Genomic DNA, 27,458 nt, shown 5'->3' with positions numbered 1-27,458 from the left:
TAAAACTTCACAGGCATAAAAGACAAGTACAGTGAGTTTCTTCTTTGCTTTGTGTCACTGAATTGGTAAAAGGATGAAACAACTCATAGAAAATGAGAAGTATTCTCCTTTTTTCCCTTGCTTGAGACACGACATCTTTGGAAATTCAACCTTAGAAGAAAAAGTCATTGTAGAGTCTCATATAAGATTGAAATGCAGGTGTCCAGTTCCAGTTGATGTTGTTTTTTTGACAAGTATTTCAAAGGTGGGTAGGTCTATTGTCAGACATAGCAAACCACAGAATATATAGAAGGAGGGTAACACACCATCGGTTGGGTTTCTTGGCAATAAACATTAACTTATAGCAATTTTAAATGGATGATCATATTTATTTTACTTTTTTAAGGAATGATTGTAGCTTTAATATTGCACTTGGAATCTTGTATTTCTAATGTGCACACTGCTTGCCAGGAGAGGGCAGTCCATACCCAGTATCAGTTGTTTTCCATTACGCTCCTAATCCAAGGAATATAATTAGAAACTCGAACATAAACTCCAGGTTTCATGGGTTGGGCACAGCCAAGGCCCCAAGAAGTAACTCCATGTTGGACAAATTTATCTTGGTCCAGACAGACTAGAGGTCCTCCACTGTCCCCCTAAACAGAGTGAGAAAGAACAGGATGAAAGACCAGTATGCAAAGAGTGGCACTCTCACAGGAGGCACAGAAATAGAAATATCTCTTGCATGAGAGGTCTTCACATGTTATAAGAAGGCACTGGAGCTTTAACCAGAAAGGAGCTTTCTAACACATGCTGTAAAGTTATCTCTTCTTGTCAACTCTTCTTGTCAAATAAATGTCAACATTTATTTTTGAAATAAGGGGATTTGTTGAGAAGGAATCTTATTGCCCTTAGTAACTGTTAATCTGTGCTTCCTTCCTCACTCTCTTCTCTGAGGTGTTTACGGCCTCATGGTCAAAGACCAAGTGAGTGCATGCATTCAAGACATATTTATTAAGACATGAATGCACATCCCTCAATGGCTTGCTTGACCATCACTCTACTTGTGTATAGGGTAGCTGTGCTGTGTTGGCAGTGGTGTCGACTTGGCTACTGAGGCAGGCAATCTGCTGGTTTTGGACTTCTTTCCAGAGTCGTCTCTAGCTTTTCAGGGAGGAAAAGTGTTCATTTTGACTCAGTATGTTAAGAAGCATTTCTAAGCCTTTTCATGAATTTAAATAAACCGAAGAACTAAATTTCAAAACATAGAATTCCAGAGAAGACGTCATGCTGTGCTTTTGAGATATTGTGAGCTATTGCAACCGTATTCTTCCTTTTCAGCAAAAGGAAAGTTCAGCATGAAGATTGCTTCGCATGGAGTGACTTGTACAGGCATTGACGCTTGCTAACTAGTTGTTCCTTTGGCCTTTGGTATGCTTAAATGGCAGACTCCTCTCTACCGATTCTTTACTGCTAACTGGGATGACTCAGATTGTTAACTGAGCTAGCTTTAGTATTGGAGCTAGTCTAACTGAGACAAACAAAGTGGTCTGGAAAAAGCATCAGACCATTAGTCATTCTAGGCTGGTTTCCATACACCTGGCTTAGGCTGCCATGTATTTCCATGTGCTTTGTAGTTCAGAAGTATCTGAAAAATTACCTGCCCCACTTCCTAGCAGCAGATGAAGGAGCAGGGAAAGAATAGAATCCACGTGCATTTTTCAGCTCTTAAACCAGGTGATGTGGTAACATCCTGAGGCTAATTTTAAGCCTCTAAAGCACAGAAGGCAATGCACTATTTGATCTGAAATCGTTTACAATATAAACCAATACAGAATTTCTTACCTGGCAGCTATCTGTGCCTCCATGAATATTCCCAGCACAGAGTTCATGATTTTTGACTTTCCCATTCAAAAATTCAGGGCGGTTGCATATTTTATTCTCAATTACAGGGAAACCAGTTTCTTTTAAGTAGCCATCACCACCAGTTCCTTTGCAAATAATATATATTAAAATAATAATAAAAAAACAGCACAATGAATGACAAAGGTAAATGAGCATCTCTGCAAAACAACATTGTGATAGGAATAAGCAGTAAAATAAGTGTAGTGTTTATGCACTATGCACGTACTTTCCCTGCATAACATAGAGTGATTCCAAAGTCAGTAAGTGTTATCAGCATCATGGCACTTATAATCCTCTACCACCCACCAAAATCCACATTGCACTGCTTGCCCTTACTGCTCCAACAGTAAATCCATACGGATTCAGTATCCACAATATCTGGGAGAGTCATTCCCAAGCCATTTTATTTGTCAGTACCTGAGAATTTCTCTCTGTGGAAGAATGCAGGTAGGAAGTAGGCAGTTGAAAATTGCATGATGGGCAGAAGCAAGGAGACAGAGAAGATAAGATGCTCTTCTCAGACAAGACAAAGTAGGAGGTGTGAAAATGTGAGCATGTTTATATGTGAGTGAGACCTGAACAAGGCTGGTTGGGAGAAAAATCACTGGAGAGAATGAGCAAACTCACTTCATGTGATTAAGAAATAGCCTAAGTCTAGAAAAACTTTCCTTCTGACTGCGTAAAAGACCACTTTGGGGAAAAGCACAGTGAACTGAGAAATAAGAGTAAATATGCCCTTAGGTCTGATTCTTCTCTTTTAGTACTGGTTTAGGGAGTTTCAATTTACATCACTCTGAGTGATTTAGGAGAATCTAAATCAGGAGACACTGGAAAGAAAAGCAGTAGCTGATGAATTGTGATGAAGCATCACAGAATTATAGAATCATCTAGGTTGGAAAATATGGACACCTACAAGCTTTTTTTGAGTGTTTTTGGTACACAGTGAATGTATTTTGGACACGAGTATATACCAAAAATGGAGCTTTCAGGTGTGTTAATTCTCTCTCACCTTTTGTATCTCCCCAACCTGTCACATAGCACTCCTCTCTTCCTCCTAACACAGAATTTTCTTTAGGCAAGCAAATTGGGATTACATGATTATTGATGATTGCTGGGCTGAAAGAAACAAACAAAACACTCATTCAGGAGTAACCATTACAGCATTTATACTTCATAGCACCTTCAGTTGTCTAAAGAGATTTTATACAGTCAGCCTTTTTTTCCCTTGAAATCCTAAGCTTCAGATAAGTGTTCTTTTTTTTTTCTTTTTTCTTTTTTTTTTCTGAAGTGCAAAACCACCTTTATCTTAGACTATAATCCCACAGAACATGATACACAAAAGGAAAAGATTTGAAATGGAGAACAGTTAACTTTAGACATTAAAATAAATAAATAAATAAATAAATCCAAGAGAATGTGTCTGTGTAGGCTAATGAATAGATAACAAAGCCTAGCTAACTCTGCCTGCATCCAATCTGACTATTTGTAAGTCACTTTCAAACTGGACACTGTTATCATAAAGCAGAGTTCGAGTCCATCTGACTTACCTTTGGGTGCAGCTTCTTAGCTAGGCTCCATTAAGAAGCCACACTAATTGTGCTATGCTTTGGATTTGCATTACACCCACGTAAATAAAAGCAGAAGCACAACATGTTCATATCATCTTGTAGCTGTATAGGTGTATTCCTCTTGATTGCACAGCACGTTAGAGAGAGTTTCATGCCAATGGAAACATATGCAAGCAGGGCCAACCAAGGGTATTGTATTAAAAGTTCATACTACTTGCCTGCACAGAGGACAACTACTGGAAGAAATCCCCTCACTCTATCATGGAAAAAGTATGGGTTCACACATATTAACATTTCAGCTTTCAATCCTCATTGCCTTACCAAAGTAGAAGTGTGTAGGGAGAGACCAGCAGTGAAAGCTCTTCTAGGCACAACCTCCTTCTACTCTGCTGCCTCCACTTTGCCTCACAACAGCTGGCACCAAGCGCATTGCCAGCCTGTGTCACCATCCCTAGCCATCCTCCCCTCCCAAAGCAGCCCCTTCCCTTTCTGAAGCCCTGCAACTGAATTGCCTTGGTTTCCACTGGAGTTTCTGCAGAAAGGGAAGAAAAAGAGGGCCACAACATGTAAAGAAATATACATTTCAACGACACCCCAACCAACCACTGTTTAGTCAAAATAGAGGCACACCAAAACTGTCCTGTCAGAATGAAGGAACACTTCAGGTGAAATGATACCTCTTCAATTTCAGTAGAGCAATGTCCACTCTGTGTGGCTCCTTGAACAATTTCTCAACATCTATTTTCTGCACCGATGGCTCTAATGCTCTTTCTCTGTGTAATCCAAGATATACTTTATACGCAGATGGCCGTGATGACCTATTGGAAATGATTGCACACAGTGAGCTGATGAATGCACACCCAGGATGTAGAACTCTTATGACATTGTTGGGCACCTTCTTCTATCAAAAGAAGAAAAGTAAAGCATAAGCTTAGTTTTGTAATCCCTTATTATGGCCCACAAAATCAAAGATTGCTGGAGAAATTTATCACTCCTCACTCCTTGATTTTCATTCAAAACTCTGCTTTAATGAATGACGAATAGCCTTGGCTCAATTCTTGTATGTGCAAGCTGAGCAGAGAGACAGCTCAGATTGGTTATTGGGCCCATTTTGTTTCTCCTCTTATTTTCTATCTCATATTACTGAATTCTGATGCAGACTACAATGGATACTTACTTTTCTAGGCAGTGAGCAGCAGTAAGAACCCACTGTGGGTCTATCAGAGTTCCCCCACAGAAATGCAGGCCATAACTGTAATAGAGCAGAAAAGCATGAAAAAGGGATAGGTTTAAGGTGGGCAAGTCAATTGTACATCACTTCAGTTCATCAGTTAATCCTTCTAGCACAGCCGTTACAAACTAAAGACCTTATTCTGTGTTTTTATTGAGAATCAAACATTTTACTTTCCTTGAACAATATTTCTTACAAGGACAGTAGTGCTGTGTAGACATTTTTATGAAAATAGCTTTTTTTTTAATTATTATTATTGACCAGTGTTTTTATTAATGGAAAGCCTTATGCACACAGATGTATACTTTTTTAGAGACCATGGCTTTTATCCAGCTCTGATCCCAGTCAGAAAGCTTTGGGACTGGCCTTGATTCCTAAGCAAGATCTGTAGTAGCCATAATTCAAACTGTTTCCTCACCTTGTAGGATACTGACTCTACAGCAGGATATAGTAACAGATTTAACTTCTTTCTTCCTTTTAGTGAAATAACAGCATTTTTCAAATTAGCAATTGTGTCTATTCTATAGGTATTTGTCACAAAAAATAGTATTCTTGGATATCTAAATTACCTTCTAAAAGATTATCAAACAATCTAATTTAGAAGAAATGAATAGCCTAATAAAGTTTATTTTCAACTTTTAGTTTAGAGGCATTTAAGCCTTCTACAATTTTTAAATGCAAATTAAGTTTTCCCTTAGAGTGTTGCAACCATGTACAATAACATCCCGTGAGATGCAAAAGTTCCTTGATTGTAAAGTCTAGTGTAATGGGGAATGGCTATACCTTGTCCGGAGACTGATTTGCCAGGGCCAGGAGTGTGGATGTGAAATACAACCAGCAACAATCCTTTGAGCACACAACTTTTGTCTGAACTTGGATTTCCCACACTCATACTGAGCAGGAGCTACAGAATAAGAAAAAAAAAAAAAAAAAAAGAATTCCCTATGAGGAACTTTAGAGTATTTGCTATATGTATTCACTCTGCACTCAGAAAACTAGAAGTTGAACCTCTTATACTTATCTCTTCAGGTTTTGATCTGCAGGCAGTTATATACTACATACCATCTATGTTTTGTTAGGTTACCTTCACCTGCAACACTTAAAAAAGTCTGGTATTTTTTTTTCTCATACACTTCTTGGTTTTCAGCAAAATACAAGATGAAAACTCCAATGAGGTAGAAGAAAAGGAGTGGAGGGAAGAAGAAAACAGAAAGAAGAAATAAATTCTCCCAACATCTTTAAATGTATTCTTACAAATGGCAGCAATGAAAAAGCTGCAGAGCCAGCTGTATTGAAACTAAACTTAGTGGTACAGCACATGAAATTCAATCCCTGTCTCTGTGGAAAAAAATTCTGTCCACTCTTATGTCAGGCTTCAGATGTCTCTGAACTATTCAAAAATGGCAGATTTTACTTAGTCATGGAAAACTGACTCTTAACAACATGGCATATAGATTTGTTTTTGTCGGCAAAAGGAACTAAATAATGAAGCTGAAGGAAAAAGCATGTTTCCTCTGCTTTTTAAGTGAACAAAAAAAAAAGTATTTTAAAAAGAAATTGGATCCTCAAAATGAAGACAATAATCATGTGAAAATGCGTTTTTTCCCCTACGAGTCCCAGCCAAACACTGTCAATGCAGCAGTACTTTTATAGTTACGCTATGTGCAAATTATAGAGCATCTTATTCTTTGTTCCATTTTGGGGTTTTGATCAGAGGTATGTAAACATATAAGCATATTTTCTGTTGCTTGCAGCTGAGAGGATAAAGCGTCAAGAAAGTCACCCTTGTTTTGAGTGGGAACTACTTCCTGGCCTGGCTTTTGTTGTGATGGATATGAAAGGACTTGAAATCAAAATGCAGTAAAATATTCTATCTACATTGTTACACCACCTCATTCAGAGTTCTGAACTGCTTTATTAAGAGTAAAAAAGACAAGGGAATTTGGTTAAATATTGGGGGCCAGAAGAAGGATAATCTGTTTTACATCCAGGTCAGAACCAGAGTCACACGAGCAGGGGATGCAAAAATTTTGCTAAGATAAGAGTATCCCTTGTTCAGTGTGGCCACACACATCTTATGACTCAGTTGTGCCAGGTGACCAAGCAGGAGCAGGGACAATTTCTGCAGGACAGCCATATTTTGAAGTACCTGGCAAAACCTCCATGGGCTTCAGTGTGTTCCAGGAAAATCTTGTGCTCTGCTTGGGGATTTTGAGGAGTAAGCACTACTCTTAAGAATTCAGACACTGGTTTCAAGCATTACTTCCCCACAGCCTTAATATATCTAAAGCTCTTTCACTGTCTTAGAATAGTCTTTCAGATTAATCACTGAATGTTCTCCAGAGGTCATAAAAGATGATCATATAAGAAAGAGAGACACTAGTCTTTAAAGGAATAATTACGGCACTTGGGAATGTCACAGTACTCCCAGGCTTTTCTTGGGTCTGTTGTGTAGCACCAAGGTCCATTCACATCTCCATCAGGATTTCTGCAATACTGTAACAAAGAATGAAGATACCAGCTATTAACAAGAAGTGGAAGAAAAAAAAAATACCAATGCATGTTTCAGAATAAAACCAAGTTAAATTTGGGAAATAAATTTCAATTCCTTACTGATAAATGGTTTCTATTTCATTAAAAAAAAAAAAAGTTTCATTTTTCTATTTTCTCTGTGAGTTTTAAAAAAGATAGTAAAAACAAAATCTCTTCAGCTGTCTCCTGGCAGCAAGCTTCTCTAGAGCAAGCTTGGATTTCTGACCTCTCAAGAAATGCAGGAGATCTTGACCTAGAGGTTTTCTAAAGCACTAAATTGTCTACTCCTACTTCCACTGTGGTTAGCAGGAACAGCAGTGTCAGCTCTGAGGTCTTTTCACACCCACTCTGTTTTCATGATTGTGGGGTAAGTAGGTATTGTGTAAGGTGATCTTGCACAACTTAGTGATGTCTATGAGTCCCAGGGGCAGGGGTGTAGTGTTCACCCACACGTAGGGTGCTGGGTTAGCTGAATTACTGTGTAGGGTTCACAGGCTGTGCTGACTAATCTCCACTCAGCACAGATACGTCATACAGTTGCAAGCTCTCACATGGAAGCATGTGAATTTAGGCAGTGTCATCTCAAATCATGTCCCACCATCTGCACATGCCTTTATTGACCACCCTAAAAGACAGCAAGCAAGACCACTTGGCCCTGCAGCAGCATCTCACTCCTACAGGCTTAACACAATCCTGGTCTTCCAGAACATCTTCACCCTCTGTGCCCTGCCCAGAGCTAGCGTTCAGTAAGTAATGCAGAGAGGAGAGGAGAAGGGGTACAGACACAGACTGCCACATTGCTCACAGAAGTTAGCAACAAGAAAAGAAAACAGTTTGAACTCCTGGACTCTGATTTCCCATTGCAGTCTCCTCTCTGTTTAAGAAATTCTACCAGATACTTTTCTAATTATAGAAGAAACTATACTCTGAATTATAACCCATGCCTTAGAAAAAAGGAGAGGATAATTGCTTCCCTTCTACAAGAGTCCCTACTAATTACTCTATGCAAGAGCCAAAAGGTTATGGTGAGCAGCTTTTCATAGAGCATTCCCCCAATCTGAGCTGGAATTCAATACAGGCTATGTGATGCTATCAGAGAAATGGCTAAAACAAGCTCTGAAGTCATGTACCTGGAAAAACAAAACAAAACAAAACAACAAAAAAACAAACCAAACTAAAAAAAAAAATTAACAAAAACAAGCTGGCAGCATCAAGCAAACTCTTTATATCGCATTCACAGCTAGCCACAACTGGACAAGTACTGTATGTGGGATGTTACAAGCTGGAAACATACAGCTGGAAACATAAGATCTTTTAATGGGTACACATGTTAAGACTAGAGATGAAGTTTAGAGATGGAGAATGAGTTACAGAATGGGTCAGAAGCATGTATATCCTTGCATGATGGGCTGCAGCAGAAGTTGGAGGGCTTTGTAGGGGAAGGGAACTAGTAAAGGCTTAGGGCTGCAATCCATCATGTATATATCTCAAGGAATTTGGACTGAACAATGAACTCCCCACATCTCACCTGTCACTCTTGCTACTGAAACCTATGACCCTGGTGTATTTTTTTTGGCAGAGGAGGCAGAGGTACTGCCCACAAACCAACTCCAGATAGTCCTCAGCAGTGGCAAGAAGCAAATGCTGATCTGAAGTCCTTTGACTATGCTGCAAAAGCATTTGATGTTGCTGCTGGGATCTCTGTGTGTTCCAATGAAGAACAGACTGCTCATGTCAACACAAATTAATGTGATTGGGTTCTTGGATTAAACTGAGGAAAACAAATCAATTTGCAAAGACCTGGCATGAAATGCTTGCTCAGGGGCCATGAAAAAGAGAAAAAGCTCAATGACAGCAAGTATTAAATGAGCAGCTGCTTACATTGTTTTCCAGGCCTGCTTCTGGATGAGTCAAGGGAGTGAAATAGTCATGGCTGTGTGGTCTCTGAGACCTCCAATCTTGACAAGTCCTGCCCCTTGCAGTTTTCGCTATCGTGCCACGATAATCTTTACCATTTCCATTAATGCATTCTGTGAAGAAAAAGGAAAAGGAAATGACTGTTATGATTGTCAGCTGTGAGCTATTGGGCCACATCCATTCTTGATGGTGGTGTAGCAGAAATAAATTTGAGGAAATGTTATTAGGACTTATACGTCCTACTTAATATGTGTACATGGAAAGAAGGACAAGGTAGTGTCAATGGTCTCTAGCAGTCACATTTTAATTTGCTTGCATTTGAAAAGCTTTCTTCATGATTATGAAAATTATAAATTAAAGAAGCTTAGATTCAGCTGACCCCTTCTGACTCCATAAGCCAGGACCACAAAGGCCATGCACTCATGAAGTCTTTTCCTTATAGGCACTGATACCAGTTCATCACCATGTTTTACAGTATGTAAAAGGCAGTAATACATAGTCAGCCAAAATTATTAGTTTTCAACCTGAAAAACAGGACAGAATAAAAAATGAAAGCTGGATACAACAAAGTTGTATCTGAACTGAATTCAAAAGGCCAGCTGTCGTCTGGTGGGAAATGGAGCTCTGGAGATATGAATGCATGGCACAGGAAAAGATATTCTTGGAACAGTTTCCAGCAAAATGCCATGACCTCCATATTTATTGTCACTGCTAGTAGTCCTCCCACCAGAGTGTAGAGACTATCAGCCATTTGTTTCCTTGTGTTTTCAATATTGCCTGATATCATAGATGAAAGATCCTATATTAATATAAAATTGAATACAGAAACTATCCTATAAAATTCTGCAAGAAAGTTCATTAAGTGATGAGAGTGGATAAGGTATTATATTAAATTCTGTAATTATTTAGAATTCTCTTTCATTCTCACTAAATTCTATGACTTTTGCATAAAAAGCAACTTGCTTTTTACTGTTATTCCTGAGGGGAGCAGAAACTATTCTCACCAGGATCTGGTTCCAGAGTTGTCTGAGGAGGTTTCGGTAGAGTGATTTGTAAATTGTCATCACACCTCTTCAGGTTGCAGTACTCCCATCTCACACCTGGGTCAGTGGTGTAGCACCACGGCCGACTATCAGCATCTGGGTTTCTGCAATAATTCTGCTTCAGGTCCCTACAAATGCAAGCATATCGTGTGCCCATCCATGCCACAGGTCATATCTTTTATCATGTACAATGTCTAATAGAAATCTTATTTCCAGCATAAAGAAATCAAGAAAAAAAAATTTGAAATTAAAATTTAATTATGAAAGAAAATTTAATTATGACAAGTACTTATTCACTATTGAAGGCATATAGTACTAATACTGTTTACAAATCCAGATAAGAAAATGCAGATATGTATATTAAAGTTCTAATTCTTTTTACTTTTATAAATATAGTAATAGCTTTTAGGAAGACATATCTTTTTAAATTTCAGAATAAATAAATAGTAAGTGTTAGGAATAAGAAAGTCACTCATCCGTTCCACAAAGCTCTAATGAACTGCAGACTAGGAAGCAAAGACTCAGGAATAAACTAATGTATAGAAATAGTTTGTTTCAGTGTAAGGGAAAGTTTATGAAAACTTTTAATTTATTTAAAAGCATTATAGAAACAGTCAGTTAACAGTCTAAAGCATAATAGTAACAACTGTGTTTTGTTTCAAGATGATATTAAAAGATAATCTTTCCACATTAAAAAAAAAAAGAAAAAAAGAAAAAAAGGAAGTAATGCTCCCTTGTCAACTTTAAAATCACTGTTGTGTAAAGGTGCTAAAAACAAAAATGTGTTTATGAGTGGTCATTCATGAAGGAAACATGGAAATGGGAAATACACATACGCATTTGGGAACCGGTCTGACGTTTTATTGTGACGATGTGGTGACATTGAGTTCCAGGCTTGACATTTCTTTCCTGTGACAGTGAAAGACGTTGTGCCACGATAACTCACACCATTGCCTCGATAGCACTCCTCAGTAATTTGAGCTTGCTCAGGCCCATCAACAGCTGTAGTGAATAACAAAAACGCTTCCCTTGAATCTATATACTTGGATATTTATATGTGAACACAAAAAGCCAACAGAAGACAGCAAGCCAGAATACTTCACTGACTGCCACAGCACGCTCCCTGTAACAAAATCTTTCTCAAACTGTAGATCAAAAAAAAGACTTCCAAAATGTTTGTGAAATTTCACGATATGCTAGATTTAAAGCAGTTGTACATCAATTATACTGTCACGCATGCATATTAATTTCAGCTAACAATCAAAATATTCACACATGGATCAAGATTTCTCCAGACTAGGGGAATGTCTGTGACTACCACACATTTGCACATGAAATAAGCCTACTTTCTGTAAGGAGAATATCCTTTTGATTGCTTTTAATGAAGCCTAGGTACAGTGCTTATAAATTACCTTAGGTTTTGCTTTGAACTCAATTTGTAATGAACTTGCATGTAAAGCTAATTAACTTTTTCATGGAACATTTAAAATTTAGAAGGGGAAGGAACCACCATCCAGTAAAAGACAAATAAGTCTATTACTGTAATTTTTCCCAAGTTGGGTCAGTAAGTGGCTTAATACTTTCTCTGCACTTCTCCACTAGACTGAACATACCAGCCCAGTCTCCACACCGGGCTCAGGAATTCAACTACTAGATAACATTATTGAGAGTTACAGCAATAATACAACTCAGCAGAGGGCCACCTAAGTTTTTTTTTGCAAAAAAAAATCAACAACACTTCACTTCCCTACTGCAGATGTCTCCCATTGTTCTTACCAACAGTGTCTTGCTCTACTCCATCACAGGAGGGAATGGTGCAGTATTCCCACCGAGCAGTTCTGTTGGTGGTGTAACACCATGGCATCTTCTCACCATCAGGGTTTCTACAGTAGTTTTCCTCTAAATTCCTGAAACAGAAAACGTGGCTGAGAAAAGCCTCTCATGGAAACTTGATAAAGGTTATGAACAAGGAGGGAATGTATCTTGCTGCCCAGTTTACTGCTGTATTTACATCTGGGTAACTGCTATAGTCATTTACTGATGCCATTTACTAGATGAATAATTGCAATGCACTGATGTTTTGGATGTGCTAAACCAGACACCTGCTGGATGGGTAGATGATTTGAGGATTGTACTTCATGTAGTACTTTGAGGCCAAGAACAGTGCAGCAGAAACATAGAGTGAAAGTATCTAGCCGTAAGCAAGTATCATAATAATTACTTTCTTATTTTACATAGTCTTGCTCAAGCAACAATACAGTAAAAGGATGAACTGAAGAGGGAAAAAGATAATTAAGCAGAGCTTTAAAGTCAGAAGAGGACGTGCTAGTACTCAAAACCAAGAAGTGAATAAAAATAGGAAAATTTGTGAAAAAAAACAACTGAAAAGATGATTGACACCGGTGTAGCTTGAAAACTCTGCAACACAGTTGAAGAAAAATGAAGTCATTCTGCGCCTTGATACTTCTCATGGGCAGCGAATACAGGAGAGGTTTCACTTACTTGCAGGGATAGTTTTCAGGAGTGCGAGCATGTCTGTGAGGAGACTGAGCACTCCAGTGCTGACAGGTATTTCCTGATTCAGTAACAGATATTGTGCCTCGATAGTCTTCTCCTCTTCCTGATAGGCACTGACGTCCTGGTGCAGGTTCTGGTGGGGGTGTTGCTATTGCAGAGTTAAACACAGAGTTTTACTAGGTCAGATTTATAGCTTTTTTGGCAGGTAAGGTTTAAAGACGAAAATGTGTGGGAAGTCCAAAATGTACAGAAAATATCTAAAAATATTTTCTTATCTTTTCTGTCTTTAATTTTAACATATTACAAGCAGCCAGGAAACAACACAACAAAGTGTTAGCAGCCCCGTCAGAACACAGCTGGAAAGTGAGCAAATGGTAATATTGTGAAGAAAACTGGGGTGAAAGTGGCAGGCACATCAGATACAGGTGTTGGTGCAAACATAAAAGAGGTGTACTCTAACTGGTGAGAGTTAGGGGCAACAAGATGAGGTCTGGTGAGAAGTCCCAGCAAAAAGTATGGTGGCAAGGCCAGGCCTTCAGGGGAAAAGGAAATTGAACCAGAAGTGAAAAACAAACAAACAAACAAATAAAACAACAAACACAAAAGTTTTTCAGAAAGAATGAAACTATCATCAAAAAGGGAACACAAAAGGAATACCTATGACAGAAATCTCTACCCTCAAAAGAGCTATCAGAGGCTCGTTTCAAGGTAATTTCATTTTTTTTTCTTACTTTCCTGTTTTTTGAGTTAAAAGTCAGTGTTTCTCATTCTTTCCTCTTTTTTTGGGGGTAGGGTGGGGGTGGCTCTTCTGTTTGTTCTAGCTCTTTGCACCACCCTGAACAGAAGGTGTCTAGATGTATTTGTGTCTAGAACTCTGTAAGTCAGACTCACTGCAGCGAGGAACGTCACAAAATTCCCAGCGTTTATTTGGGTTGGTAGTGAAACACCAGGGCCGGGGTTCACCATCAGGATTACGGCAATAATTCATCTTCAGATCCTTCTCTGGAAAACTGAACAGGAAAAAAAAAAAGTCATTAATGGCTAGCTGTAACAATTAGCCTGTCTGGGGCAGAGTGGTCTTCAGGCCACCTTGATAATAAATGTCTCATCACAGAGTCTGACTCACTTTTCAGGGAGGTATCCGTGAGAGTGAGGTTGCTGGGAGTCCCAGCGCTGGCACTCAAGTCCAGATGCTGTTGTTGCAACTACTCCATGATAGTTTTCTCCACTGCAGTGCATGCACTCCACTGTAGGAACAAGGCAGAACGAACACAAGAGAAACAGAAAATTCCTGTGAACTAATCCATAAACATTCACACTCACCTCACTTGACAATCAAGAGTCTAATCATAACCCATGGCTGAAAGTCAGCCTTATTTGGCAAAGTAAAAGCTTCTTTTTCTAGGTGAGTTGACTTAAATTAGTTGATTACTTTTAGAGTATTCCATTTAAAAAATACAATACAGACTATAGTTCTTGAAAGAGATGAATTAAAACTACTGAGTTATAATTGAAAATCTGTGCCTTGCTCCTATCATGTTTTATTGACTTTTGCATTAGCAACCATCATTTGGTTCAATTCTAGGATTAAGATATAAGCATATATTTTTATAACATTCTTTTGCCTAAGTAAAAATTGTTCGTATAGCTGTTTTGGGAGTCTTTTGATATCTTTGTGGTTGCTGTTGAAAAACTTTATGGAAATTTCCAGGTTGAACTAACCTCAAATTTGGAACAAATCCTCAATTAAAAATAAAAGTATCAGAATAAATTCAAAGTCTTGAACACATCTTCCAAAAAGGGGTAAAAATTTGTATACATATCCTGACCTTCACACTCTGGGATGTTACAGTAATCAAATCTGGTATTAGGATCTGTTGTGTAACACCAGGGTCCCTTTTCATCATTATCAGGGTTTCTGCAGTAATTTTCTTCCAGGCCTGCATTAGGGTGTTTTTCAGGTGTATAACTGAAAAAGAATTACAATGGGATTAGAGAATAAGGGAAATAACCCAATTGTTTATTTGAGGACTCTAGAAATGAAATCTGTATCTGATGACCATTATGAAGACGTCATTCATTAGAAGTCTCCTAATAGCTACTGAGTGCCTTAACTGAAGGGTTACCAGTGCCATAGCTGTATAATTCAGGAAATGTGTTGTTTTTATAGCCAGCAAAGTCTTTAATACTTGCATTCATTCCAGCTATCCAGTTTCCAGTAGTTTTTGCTCAGCCAAGGTACTTTTTAAAACACAGAGAAAAGTCTTCTTTGGCACATGTTTCCAGGAGATACTATGAGAAGCACTTTGCTGAAATGTGAGAGCTCTCTCTGACCTGAATGCTATGCTATGTCAGTAGACAGTTGCTAAGTAAACCTGGCTGGTTGTTTTTCATTAAATACATTAAATACTGCCTTGTTGATTGTCTATGGATTCACTGATAGAATGATGTACTCTGTCTCATTTTATCCCTTCAGCCAGGAGAAAAAATTATCCTGCTGAGATTAATGAAATATTCTTATTTCAGCAGAACCAACAGCTTCCCTGTCTATCATTTTGCTCATGTAATGACTACAAAATTAAACGCAACTGCCAAGACTGAAAAAGTCCCCTTTGATCATTCAGCCCCAATTGCAGGTGTCTGCATTCCAATTCATAGGAAATTATTTTATAAAAACTTGAACACCAAATGCATTGCTTATAAGACTACTCAACACATATAAATGGCTTAACAAAATTAAAGAAAAACATGAAAATACAAATATGAAAAGACCATACTTAGGTTTATGGGGTATACTGTCAGCCCATTTCTGGCATGGCACACCCTTCTGAGTTTTGGCTTCTGTTCCTCTGTAATTCACCCCTTTCCCCTCCTTGCATTCTAGAAGATAAACTGACATGACACATGCATAATTAATCAGTATCATCACATTTCTTTTGGAATTTAGCATATACAGAATCAATTTTTTCATTTAAGTTCACCATGTCATGAATGAGATTTAATTAATTTGTTATATTATGCTCAAACTCAAGATAAAATACAAGATAAAATGGACAGTTGGTTGAAAGTGCACATTATACATGTTTTTGTACCCTTAGCTTTCAAAACTTAGTAGTCACTTCATAAAAAAATAAATAAAAAAGAAAAAAAAAGAAAAAGGAGAGAGAGAATTAGCAATGAAACCCTGTCGTTATACTAGTCAAGGGGAGTATTAATGTTGACATCTACCTGATATTTGCATTGGTATCCTTGAAAACATTAAATTCTTTTAAATTATTAACTTTTACATAAAATTGGACCTGAAATCTCGAGGTTGTCACTTTTTTCCTGGCAGGAGGAGGGAGCAACCACAAATCCACTGCAGCCTTTAAGATTTCTCTGGGGGATCTGAACAACCATCTTTCCAAGCAAAGAGCGGATGACTGTGACATGAGAGCTGGCATGCAAGCGGTGGCTCTGCCAAGGCACAGCAAAATGGACTTAGATGTCTGCAAGTTCCCTTGGAGCTTCTGCATCTGCAGTTTAGGGAGAGTCACTGCCAGGCAGTATGTCCTCTAGCTTGGAGAATGAAGCAGGAAACTCAATAGCTTCTCTGCCCAAAGCAGTGGTTCAGCAGCAATACTGACTTCAGGTATTCCTGGCTCCCCACTGCATCTTCTTTTCCCAAGGCTTTGTCACAGCATCTGCACAGCTGCATTAGTGCAACTGTTGACGGGGTCATGCTGTTAACAAGACCTAACGTGAAAGAAAACTTCCAAAAAAGCCTCACAGTCTATAGCGATAGAATATCCTCAGTGAAGTTATGGGGAAAAAAAGCAAAGCAATGGGTGAGGAATATCAGGCATCCATAGCAAAGCAGAACTTCAAACCCTCATTAATTTTTCCAAACACTGATTAGTGCACAATTCCTCCAAAATGTACTCTGTGCAGAACCCATCATTAAAATTAATGTATAAAAAAAATATGTCATAAAAAGTTGTTTCAAGCCTGGTCCACAGTGCAGACTCGTGCAGTCTCAGGGCTTGTACATTCACTGTCTCTGAGTTGAGAATAATGTCAACTTTTTTCTCTTCTCAAACAGCCAGTAAAGGTTAAATGGCAAAATCTATCAATAACCCTTCCCCCCCCCCCCCAACTTCCCCCAAGTCCAAACATGTTGGCGATAAGATTCCCAAATTTTTCTTAGTGCAATTACCTTTTGTGTTTATTAGCAGATGAAATAAATCACTTTTATTAGTCACTTATTTGTTTAGACAGGCTTCATGAAGCATTTTTACTTTAAAAATATAGATTGAATTGAAACAACAACCTATTTTTTTAATTTTCTTTTTTTTTTCTTTTTCTTCCCCCCCCTCCCCCCCCCCCCCGGAACTTTGGCATTCTTCATATTTTCATATTCATATTTCATATTCAACATTTTTATATGCACAGGATATGTTTCATCAGCCAGTTCCTCTCTTCTAGCTGCAAAAAAGCAACTTCTCTTTTAGGTTGTGACCTGGCTCGTTTCAATCTCAGTGTCTTTAAGCAACATCCAAACCAGATATTTGTGGAGATCCAGTTTTGCAACAGCTTTTCTCATCATTTGTTATTCCAAAGCTGATGTACAAGCACAAGATTAGCATACACCTGCAGAAAAACTGTCATTTTACACTGATCTGCCTTAACAAAAGTGAAAAGAACTGACACTTGAATCTGAAAATAGTTCCAGATCTTCTGTGGGCTGACAGGTAGTTTAGAACTAGATTTATGAGGATACCTTTAGGCCTACCTTCACTTCAATGTATATATATGGGCAAGTTTACTCTAGAAACTTTAGCTGGAAGCCATTTGGAACCCTCAAACAGTTTTGCAATAAATTAACATTAAAAACCTGAATAACTGAACATTGAATCAGTCAAACACTGACTCTTTCTGTTTGCATAAACTTTTGACCGTTTATATAACCTTTAAGTTTCTTTCTGTCTGATGACAAATAACTAACTTTGATCCCCAAACTCAACCCATGTTCCCTTGGGTTAACTATTTACAAACAGGTATGTGCATAGCAATCCCCAAACACTAGATTTAATTCTTATGACTCTTTCTATAACCCAGAGAAGGTTAAATTCCTGTTCTATACCACATGCCATAGGAAGAATAATTCTGAAAACTCTGTGATTATTGTTATTATTATTACTATTATTATTAATAAAGGCTTCAGCAATTGTATTGCAAAAATATCTGGTCATGTGATAGGAATTTCCTTGAAGTATCCAGATGGCAGCAGGTCCTAGGGACAGTGAAATGGTCTGTCTAGGTAAAAGCTTCATTTTTTTTTTTTTTTTTAAACTGATTTAAATGATGTTATCATTAGAATGGACACATAATTAAGACCGAATGAAGAGATGAGCAACAGAGAAACTATCTGACACGTACACACCAAGGGCTACATTAACGCATTATCTAATATCTCAAAGCTATCCAAGAAAGGATGTTTCACAGCTTTTCCCACAGCTTCACTGTACTTATGTGTATATACACAGACATGCATATATATATGCATAGTCAGGACTTTATTATGCTTTGTAGGAATCTTGGAGATGTCCCCACCAGTAACCAAAAACTCATAAACCAGAAAACAGAACAACTGAAATGAAGCACATCTTTTGCTTTCTCTGGGTAGATGTGCAAATTTTTGACATTCTAGCTCAGTAAAACTGTATTTTTTTACATCAAGAAACTAAAATCCATGCCTATTATCACAGAAAGATACCATAACAGATTATCTCTGAATATTGCAGGACTGTCATCCAGGTTCTAATGCCAGTGAATCCAAATGACGTCTCAAAAATGACAGGGTAAGCCAGAATCACAGTCTTCTGATCACAATACTGAAACAAAATCACTAAGGAGTATTTCAAAGTAAGTTATTTGTTCAGTTTTTGCATTTTCTTACTTGCTAATAGATCCATTCTGTTTTCATTCTACAATAGGAACTGCAGCAGATTGTTTAGTATTACTTAATCATGGTTCTGGGAAATTCCCACCAGCTTCTGGTGCTATAATAAAAGCATCTTATGTTCAAAACATCGAATTATCTATCAGTTATATATACAAAAAGGGAAACTGGCTATGGGCTTCAGAGCTTTATCTCTAGTTATTGCAGATGGGTAAAAATAAATTATCTGCCAGAAAAATAATTCCTATATTGATCTGACCATTTAAAACATCAAAGATTTTCAAGCCAGGCAGTGATTTAATAAAGGTAACTGAATATTACATTTTCTATTTTGTAATTATAGTAGTTCTACTAAATATAGTAGTTCTGGGAGTTCTCCCTGAGCAGTCAAAACTGAATTATGAGTTGACATTAAAGTCAGAGAAAAAATCAAACATCTCCTCAAAGATTATAAAAACATGAGAAAAAATACATAGAATCATGTAAAATACTAGCCTGAAAAGGACCCTCATAGGTTTTGGCCCAAACCCCCATTCAGCTTCTGAGCTGGATGAGGCTGCTGAGAGCTTTGTGCAGTCAATACCTGTAGGGGTGGAGGCTCCACAGCCCCTCCGGGCAATGTGGTCCAGTGCTTTCCCACCCTCCTGTGAAAACTTATATCCACCATATCTGAATAAAATTTCATTTGGCTGCTCAGTTGCAACCCAGATTAAGTTATTAAATTACTGTGTAAAATCTGACGTGAGCTAATCACATAACATTACCTTATTTTTTGAGGCTTTGCAAGTCAACAGAGGAGTAAGAATGCAGTTTTGTGGAGCAAATTAATATTTACAGTCTAGTTATTGTGAGTCTTGACTTTTGCTAAGAAACTGGCTTATTGAGACCACTGGATGATTTGCACCACCTGAGAGACCAATTCATTTCCTTTCTTTGTTGAAGGGGGCCATATCCATGTTACCTACCACAGTTTCCAATTTCTGAACATTCTCAAATGTATTAAATATATTTTTTAAAATTTACAAATTGACAAATGGTGAAATGCAATGATGACAAAGTCATTTAACAGAGGGCATCACTGATTCTATTAAAAGGTTAGCTGATTATCTCAAGTCTGGTTGATCGGTAAGGCTATTTTTGGTGCATTATTAAGTCAGAGAATGATACAATGAAACTTACATTACATTAAAAATGAAATACATTCCTTCTTCCCTCTATATAGCAAGAGATCAGTGCTTGATTACATAAGTCAAAAATAGTCTTAGAACCCAATCATTTGTCTGCCTGTGGCATAAGGTGATAGATTTTTTTAAAGAGATGATAAAAAAATTGGATAGTTGCCATTTCTTAAAGACAGACTTAGCACTTGCCAGATAGAATAGGAAATCATATGCACTGACTGTAGTCAAAAAATTTTAATTTATGACAAAACTGACAAAAAAAAAACATATACAAAAGCAGAATCCAAAATACCACCACATCAATTAATTATAACATACACATGAATAATTCTGAGAATGCATGAAACTAAAATAAAATTGATTTGAGTACCCCTGAGGTAAACTCTGATTATTTTAGAGATGCGTATGAAATTATTTGGTAGTTTCTGCCAGTTTTCCACTGGGCAAAGGTCTGTCTTAGAAATCATTGCCAGCACAAGTAGCTCTTCCTAGTACTCTCAGCAGAGACAGAGAAGATGGTAGTGGCAGAGAAGATAGGTTAGTGGCAGGTTTAAAAGGAGAGAAGGGACCCTTATGCACCTCCTTTACTTCTAGCACTATCTGTGTTCTCAGAGCAACAGTGTTTTTTTGTGTCCTGTGGATCCCCAGAATTTAGGGAAGAGGGAAATTGCTGGAGCACTAATCTGGGAAAAGAAGCTGACACTTGCTTTTCCAGCAATGTGCCAGAAACCTGGTATTAGATAAGGGCTGATCTACCCACTTTGTGTGACCCAGTGAGGACGTGGCCCTAGCTACAATAGCGTTATGTTAGTCTCACTCAGAAGGATATCTCAGAGAAATAATATCAAAATGTAAACTTACGTCTTTTTTCATAAAGAACTGCATTTGTTCTTCTGAATATCACTGCTGTTTTGGTGTTCTCAGCCAATGTTAAACACTGTTGGTCTTTACTGGTGAATAAGAAGGCCCTGTTGAAATTAAGAGGAGAGAGCAAGGTAAGAAACAGTAATTGAATGTGTGCATTATTTTCCTGAACACCCTTTCTAGTATTCAGTTATCATTTTGGAAGCACGGCACTTCAGCAATATTTAAGATCCAGCCACTGTTTCACAAATCACTTAGTATCCCAGCTCCCATTTGCAGTGGTGATTTGACTCCTGAGTCTCCATGTCAAAGTTAGGTTGAAAGGGAGCTATATGAAGAAATCATGCCTAGGGTAAAACAAAACAAAACAAAAAATCCCACCAACATTTATAATGTACCAGAAATGCCAGAGAATATGTCAAAGAGGATACATGCACAAAGGACCTTGACCTTGTTTCAAAAATATTAGCGTTCATTCAAGAAGCAGAATATTCTACAGTATTCAGCAGTTACCAAGGAACAGGTGAAACACAACAAACCAACACCAAACCAACACTTGTGATAAATGTTTTAAGTCATCACTACTTGCAGCAATGTAAGCACTTTGGAAAACACAGCTATTTGTTCAGTAAGTGTCAAGGCTGTTAAGTCTGCAAAACTAGAGGGGATGGTGTAACCTTTACAACTGTATCTAAGAAAAACTCCTGGGAGGCTAAGTAATTTCTATTGTTGACTTTTCTGAACCAATGAAGAGCAATAGAAACATGGCATTAAGCAGGCAGGTCTACACTAGGCAATTAAACAATGACAAAACTGCTCTGTAGCCCTGAGATCAACTGGCAGGGTCCAGGTGTGCCTGTACTTCTCAGTTCGCACAGCCTCTTCCCAGAGGAGTGAGATCACATCTGAACTTCCTGCTGAGTCCATGAGTTCTCTGAGAAGTACTGGTTGTTCTAGGTCAAAACTGAACTCAGTTCTTCCCCTTGATCCAAGCTGAGCTCTCAGTAATGCTAAATTTACATTAGGGTTGTAGTTTACAAGCATGGTCCAACACTCAGCAAAGGCAGAAGTACAAGACTGAAGTATTGGCCTGCATTCGTCTGTCTGAAGCACTGAGATGACTGTGCTGGCCTGGTCTTAAAGTTCTGCTTAACATTTACCTTTCGTATCCCAGACTCTTCCCTGCCAGATAGCACCTGTTCTCTGCTGGTCTTAAGAAATCTCAATTAATCAGGGAGGCAAGGACAAAACACCCTAAAGTCATTCTACTGTCAGGTGATGGACATGAGGTAGAGGCTAAGGACCTGAGGTAGAAGCTAAGGAATGATATTGAGCCCAAAAGGGAGCAATAATTCCTTACAAATTGTAAATATATAATCTTAACATAGACTCCCATTCTCCCTGCCTTCATCCCTACCTGCCTGAGCTAAGTACTACTGGAGATTTGCCTTCTCTGTGTGGTTTTCAGAGAGGGGAGTCAGATCAAAGGGAGTAAGTGAAACTTTATGCTGTCAGCAAACCTCTGTCATCCTTTAGGGTTATTACATCTCTTTAAAATAAGCATAATTTTCCCTTTTGCTGTCAGGTCCTCACCTTTTTCAGATTTAAAACACAAAGTTATAAAACACATGAAGCAGTCAGCACCAGGGTATCCCTGAATGATAAAAACCTGAAAAAGAACCAAGTGCTGGAAAGAGCGCTGCAGACAGTCAATATTCTGAGTTCAAAAAGATATCCTGCAGAACTGGCAGATCAAGGACTCATGATGATTAGAAGAGAAAACCTCCCTGCCTCACATGGGAGGACAGCCTCCCACTGCAGTCATGGTTCTCTCTCCTCAGTACTCCAGTTGCCAGCTGAGATAAAATGAATGGGCTCCTGAGGCTTAGGTGTGGAAGGCTCAGAAGCCTTAGGCTCAAAGCAAGAGGCTCTGCTAAGACAGGACCCTGGGCAAAAGCTGGTGGTATAGACTGGTTAACATCTTTCATCCTTCCTAATCCCCTGGGCCTTGTTAAATGCAAATACAGAGAGAGTGCTTGGCCAGAAAAATGACTTAGGTTTAGATGCCTGTCTCCTTCTCACAGTAAATAGAAGTTACCCAAGTCCAAATTCTAGTAAAATTCAGAATAATGGACGTGTCTTCAGGATAATATGTAAGGCAATGAACATGAGCAATGTGATTATTGCTGCCATAGATTCCCAAGCAATTATTTATGATTCTATTGCAAAAGGAATGTAAGAGTCCTAATGAAACCATGTCAAGCTGGTTTTCAGAGTGTGAAGCTATACATCAAGAGAGAATAATATTTTCCAATAAAAATCTGACATAATTTTCTTAATTGTTCTGTTTGTCTTTATCCATGTCTCTCAGGCATTGACTTTCTATACACCTTCCGGTTTTCCAACAAACCTCAGAAGAACATACTCCTAGGATATTCCTCTAAAGTTCAGTCAATAAATAAAGTAGACTACTCCATCATCTGTGCATGTGCATGTTTCCACCATCTGAAACATGTATATAGGAACCAGTAGAAATTACCTGCAAGTGAATTTAGTTTCAGTTTCACACTGCTCCGCACATTCTTCTTTAGTATTTGTCTTATAAATTTGCTTCTTTGGGTTAAGCAGCCAAGCTCCCTCTGTTCTCACATAGCTGTCTAGTATGCTTCCTTGCACTAAAAGGAAAAAGAGAAAAAGAGGTAAGAATGTGAACGCAGAAATGATAATTTCAAACCTCCATGTTAAATTCTTTGTCACCTTGGTGAGCAACATCGTCATTTAGTTACAGTGATAAATCAGTTAATGATGATATTAACAGATTAATTAATTAAAAAAGGCTTTTCTTGCCTGGTATGGTAAAGGGTGGTGTCACTAAAAACCCAGTGGAAAACAAGACAGAGATGTGGCTTGAACAGTGCTTTGTGTCATTCTGAAAGTCATTGCAAGTAACACAAACCTAATGTATAAAGTGAACAGAACAAAGAAAAACGACAGAAGGAAAGTAGTGTGTTTTCAGAGACATAAAGAATATATTGGTTGTCCATACTTTGGAGAAAGTGTAGAAGTGGGACTCAGGAAGGATATGAAAGTGTTGCCTATTGCTGATCTCCACCCATATAGGACCATTTCAGTTTTATCAGTCACACCATAGTTATCTTTGTTTAAATTCTCTTGCAAGAAATGAGCCATCATTTTGGGGTTATCACTGTAGTCATGTTCAGTTTATCATTTTTTTTTTAATAAGTCTGTATTTGATCTTACCTAATTATTAAGGTAGCAGATGTTGCCCTCTATTGCAATGAAAGAACACAGGACAATAAACCAGTAAATAAATTAATCTTACAGCTTCTGAGCTACAGCTGCATGATCCATATATGTGACACTAAAAGGTAGTCTTGTGTGAACCAATGAACACCAAAAATGCTCAGATAAAATCCTCTTGTAAAGGAGTTTGCCATTTAGTGCTTCTGTTGTTGTTGTTGTTGTTGTTGTTTGTTTGTTTGTTTGTTTTTCCTATTGCAGCTATGCAATTTCTGAATGCTTTGCTATAGTTGACCAGACTATGACTTTCATGACTCACAGCTGCAGGGTCATGGAGTTGCAGGAGTCTTGTGATTTTTTTACAGTTTCTTTATTGGATGAGCATATACTTCTACTGACAAACATTTGGCTCTGGCAGTTATCCATTCTGCATGGTTTCAACTCCAAACAGGCATTTGGCCCATGGTCTTTGCAGCACACCCCAGGCCTGCTCTGTGCACTGTTCTGTGTTCTGATTTACACAGTTGCAGAATAAAAGGCATACAGGCTATGAATCATACCCTGGCTTCCCCCTCATGAGTGACAGACATGCTAAAGAAGAGGAACTTCTTTCTTCATCATCTTCTAACCCTTTTCCTTCTGAGCCACTGCCCAATGGCAGCAGGATGGAGAGAAGGCAGCATCCTCCCACTCAGACCTATAGACTCTGATCAAGGGACTTTACAGGACTATTTAATTATGTCTTTGATACTGAAGGAATTTCTTTCAGGCAACTACTTCATCCTTCCCTAAGAAATGCTCTTCTGTAGTGTGAAACAGGCCAGCATGACTCCTGGTACAGTTAAATTCCTTCAACTGAGTGCCTGCAGTTGAGTATTGCTCTTTCTGATAAATTTGCATCTACAATGTAGAGTTGATAACATGGACATAAGAGCTAGACTATACTTCCTCTCACACCACTGCAAGTCCAGAGAGGTTACTAGATGTTTTTTTCTCTGAGTATACTATGGGACAGAGTGGCCCTAAGGGGTGACAGTTTAACAGTGTGCATGAAAGAAAAGCATAGTTAAAAATAAAATGAAGATAAAGTGGAAAAGGATACAATAAAATTCATGTGACAGGCACAGGACTCACAGATTCCACTAGGTATTTCAAAACAAAAATGATATTTAGATGAAGTCAATTGTGAATGAAAACATTAAACTGGGTTAAAAAAATAAAATGTCACAGCGGTGCTGTAATGCTCTCCACAACGTCAAGAGATTCAAGTGAAGAACTGAAGAATTCCCTGTATGGTGTAGCCTCCTTGCAACCTTAATTCTGTTCTGTTTTGACACTTTGACGTAACATTATCATAATAATTACAGCATTTAATTTTTTTAAAATATTGATTGGGTCATAACTTGTTAGGAAGGGCATAACACTTTAAGAAAACAATGAAACTACATGCAACTACAATAAAAACACAATACATTTTCTTGCTACCGCTTTCCCAAAGTCTATGGATTTTTTCAGTGTAAGAAAGATGTATTACTGCATTTTTCAGAAATGCAAATGTTTATAGCTATTCAATGAAAGACTTGCAAGCAGAAATAGAGTATTGTAGACAAAAGTAAAAACCCTATATTTTCCACCTCCTTATATAATTCTTACTTATTTGAGAAGCGTATTTGATTTGAATTAGGGTGTTTTTGAAAAACGCAGTTTAGAAACTAGAATTTAAAAATGATTGTTCTTGACATTAAACAGTATCTAGAATTTGTTATGCTGGGACTTGCCTCTAATATTTCTAGTTGCTAAAATCTATTCATACACTTTTCTAACTGTGACCCCTTTTATATTTTCCAATTACACATGAAAAACACATGTCCTTGTAGAAGGCTACTTGCCAAAGGTGCCACCATTTCTGGCCATTTGGCATGTTGGCAAATGCTTGCCATTTGTTCCCATGCAGACACCAAGGTTGTTGCTCTTCTCGTGCCTCTAACAAACACAACAGAGCAACCACAGCTCTCACTTCGTTCAACAGCAATTCTTGCCGGCCAGCAAGCCCCAAACCCACCATCATCCAGGTAAGTGGTGACACATGGATTTGGGGACCCGTCTCCACAACACGGAGCTTGCAAACATTTGGCCCCCATCTCACTCACACAAGTGGAAGGCAAAGGACTCTTACCTGAGCTGAGCACAAAAAGAAAGAGCAAGGCAGCTTTGCTAATTCCCATTTTGGCCCAGCTGGAAGGTGCTGGAAGTTGTGTGTGTCAGTGCACAAAGTTTTATTGACTTGCACTGGAGTGAGGCGGCATCAAACAAACAAGGCAGGCAGATTAAGTTAATCATTCTCCCGTGCTGTGACCCCCTTTGCCGTGGAGTGGACGTTCAAACAACCTTGAATTGGATATATTACCAAATCAGGCTCAGACATTTGTATTATTGGATGCTGGGAAATGTGAAGGCACTTTCTTGTTTTGTGAGACATGTTTTTGTTCTTAAATTGTTTGGTCTCACTTTGCTAGAGAATAGTCAAGAACAATGTTGCTGGGAAGCATGGGGAATTGTTTGTTCAGGCAGAACTTGTTTTTTTCTTAACACTAGAGTCCCAGTGGTAATTTTAGCCATGCACACTTATACTGGTTTGTAAGGACCAACTTCAATTTAATCTCAGGGTAAGCACTCAGGGTAATCTCAGGGTATTATCAGATTGAGACAATATTAACACTTGAAAGATGGTTTAATATAACTTTTATTCTTTTTTTTTCTTTTTAATCAAATAATTCAAATAAGATTTTTTATTTTTATTTTTTTTTTGGTGGTGTTTTTTTTTTTTTATGAGTAAGACTTAGAGGTCATTTTGGTTCAATGCCTAGCATGTCATAACTTTATGTTTAAGACCCATAGATAGCTATTTAGTGTTCTTCCTTTCCAGACATTTAACCTCATATTGTATGCATAAACTCATCCAGTGAGGGTGTCAGACTTTGCTCATTATTATACTGATTTCAACATCAGCTCTTCTCTGCATTTCCAAGTGGCCTTTGCCTTGGAAAAGTTACCTTGCAGAACTGTTTAATGGCTTCTCTTGCATGTTAGGTCACTGGTGGAGCTTCAAAACAATTTGTGTTATCAAATATGCTAGTGACTCACCTGAGGCAGGATGGGATGCTGGATGAGGAAAACAGGCTTGAATGTGCACCCCTGGGTCAAGAAATTCAGACTTTTGCAACTGAAGGCAAATAAGTTCATAGAATCATGCGCTGTATCTAAAAAATAGTGAGTCTATCCATGATCTTTTTGCACCTACTTTAAGTCTAAACTACATTGTAGTGAGAGTCTGGGATAAGGTTAGGGATGAAGGAGTAAATGTGTATGAGAGCAAACTGTAGTGTGGGTACCAGATTAGCTGCTATTTTACAAATGGGTACCAGATTAGCTGCTATTTTACACGTTCTACGAAAAATCCAGAGCTGGTCCTGCTTGTAGTTTTGCGTAGGGTGCTGTAATACCGTGTTATCTATTTTT

The 27,458-nt window shown here is 38.2% G+C and overlaps 1 protein-coding gene across 1 annotated transcript; it reads right to left on the bottom strand.

Moving 5' to 3' along the window:
* Positions 1 to 56: 56 nt before the first annotated feature.
* On the bottom strand, positions 57 to 26,721 carry LOC106039526 (plasminogen-like). Its single transcript, XM_048067860.2, has 19 exons — positions 26,116 to 26,721; positions 23,218 to 23,353; positions 20,676 to 20,782; positions 15,470 to 15,584; positions 14,522 to 14,661; positions 13,819 to 13,939; positions 13,584 to 13,702; positions 12,678 to 12,840; positions 11,952 to 12,082; positions 11,012 to 11,177; positions 10,137 to 10,303; positions 9,097 to 9,245; positions 7,086 to 7,179; positions 5,467 to 5,587; positions 4,630 to 4,704; positions 4,130 to 4,270; positions 2,894 to 3,000; positions 1,825 to 1,970; positions 57 to 635 (listed from the first exon to the last, which is right to left on the bottom strand). The coding sequence occupies exons 1-19, from the start codon at positions 26,162 to 26,164 to the stop codon at positions 474 to 476; spliced, it is 2,409 nt and encodes an 802-aa protein (XP_047923817.1). The 5' UTR covers positions 26,165 to 26,721; the 3' UTR covers positions 57 to 473.
* Between the last annotated feature and the right edge of the window lie 737 nt (positions 26,722 to 27,458).

Source organism: Anser cygnoides, chromosome 3 (assembly GCF_040182565.1).
Source record: "Anser cygnoides isolate HZ-2024a breed goose chromosome 3, Taihu_goose_T2T_genome, whole genome shotgun sequence".
Taxonomy (NCBI): Eukaryota; Metazoa; Chordata; class Aves; order Anseriformes; family Anatidae; genus Anser; species Anser cygnoides.
Note: the sequence above shows the minus strand (reverse complement) of the source record. Positions and strands in the feature narration are given on the sequence as shown.

Coding starts and splice junctions, on each gene's coding strand:
- LOC106039526 (XM_048067860.2), bottom strand. CDS start 26,164: ATGGGAATTAGCAAAGCTGCCTTGCTCTTTCTTTTTGTGCTCAGCTCA. Junction 11,178..11,951: donor AGTAGAGCAAGACACTGTTG/GTAAGAACAATG, acceptor TATTCACTACAG/CTGTTGATGGGCCTGAGCAA. Junction 5,588..7,085: donor CTGTGACATTCCCAAGTGCC/GTAATTATTCCT, acceptor CTTATTCTGTAG/CTCCTGCTCAGTATGAGTGT.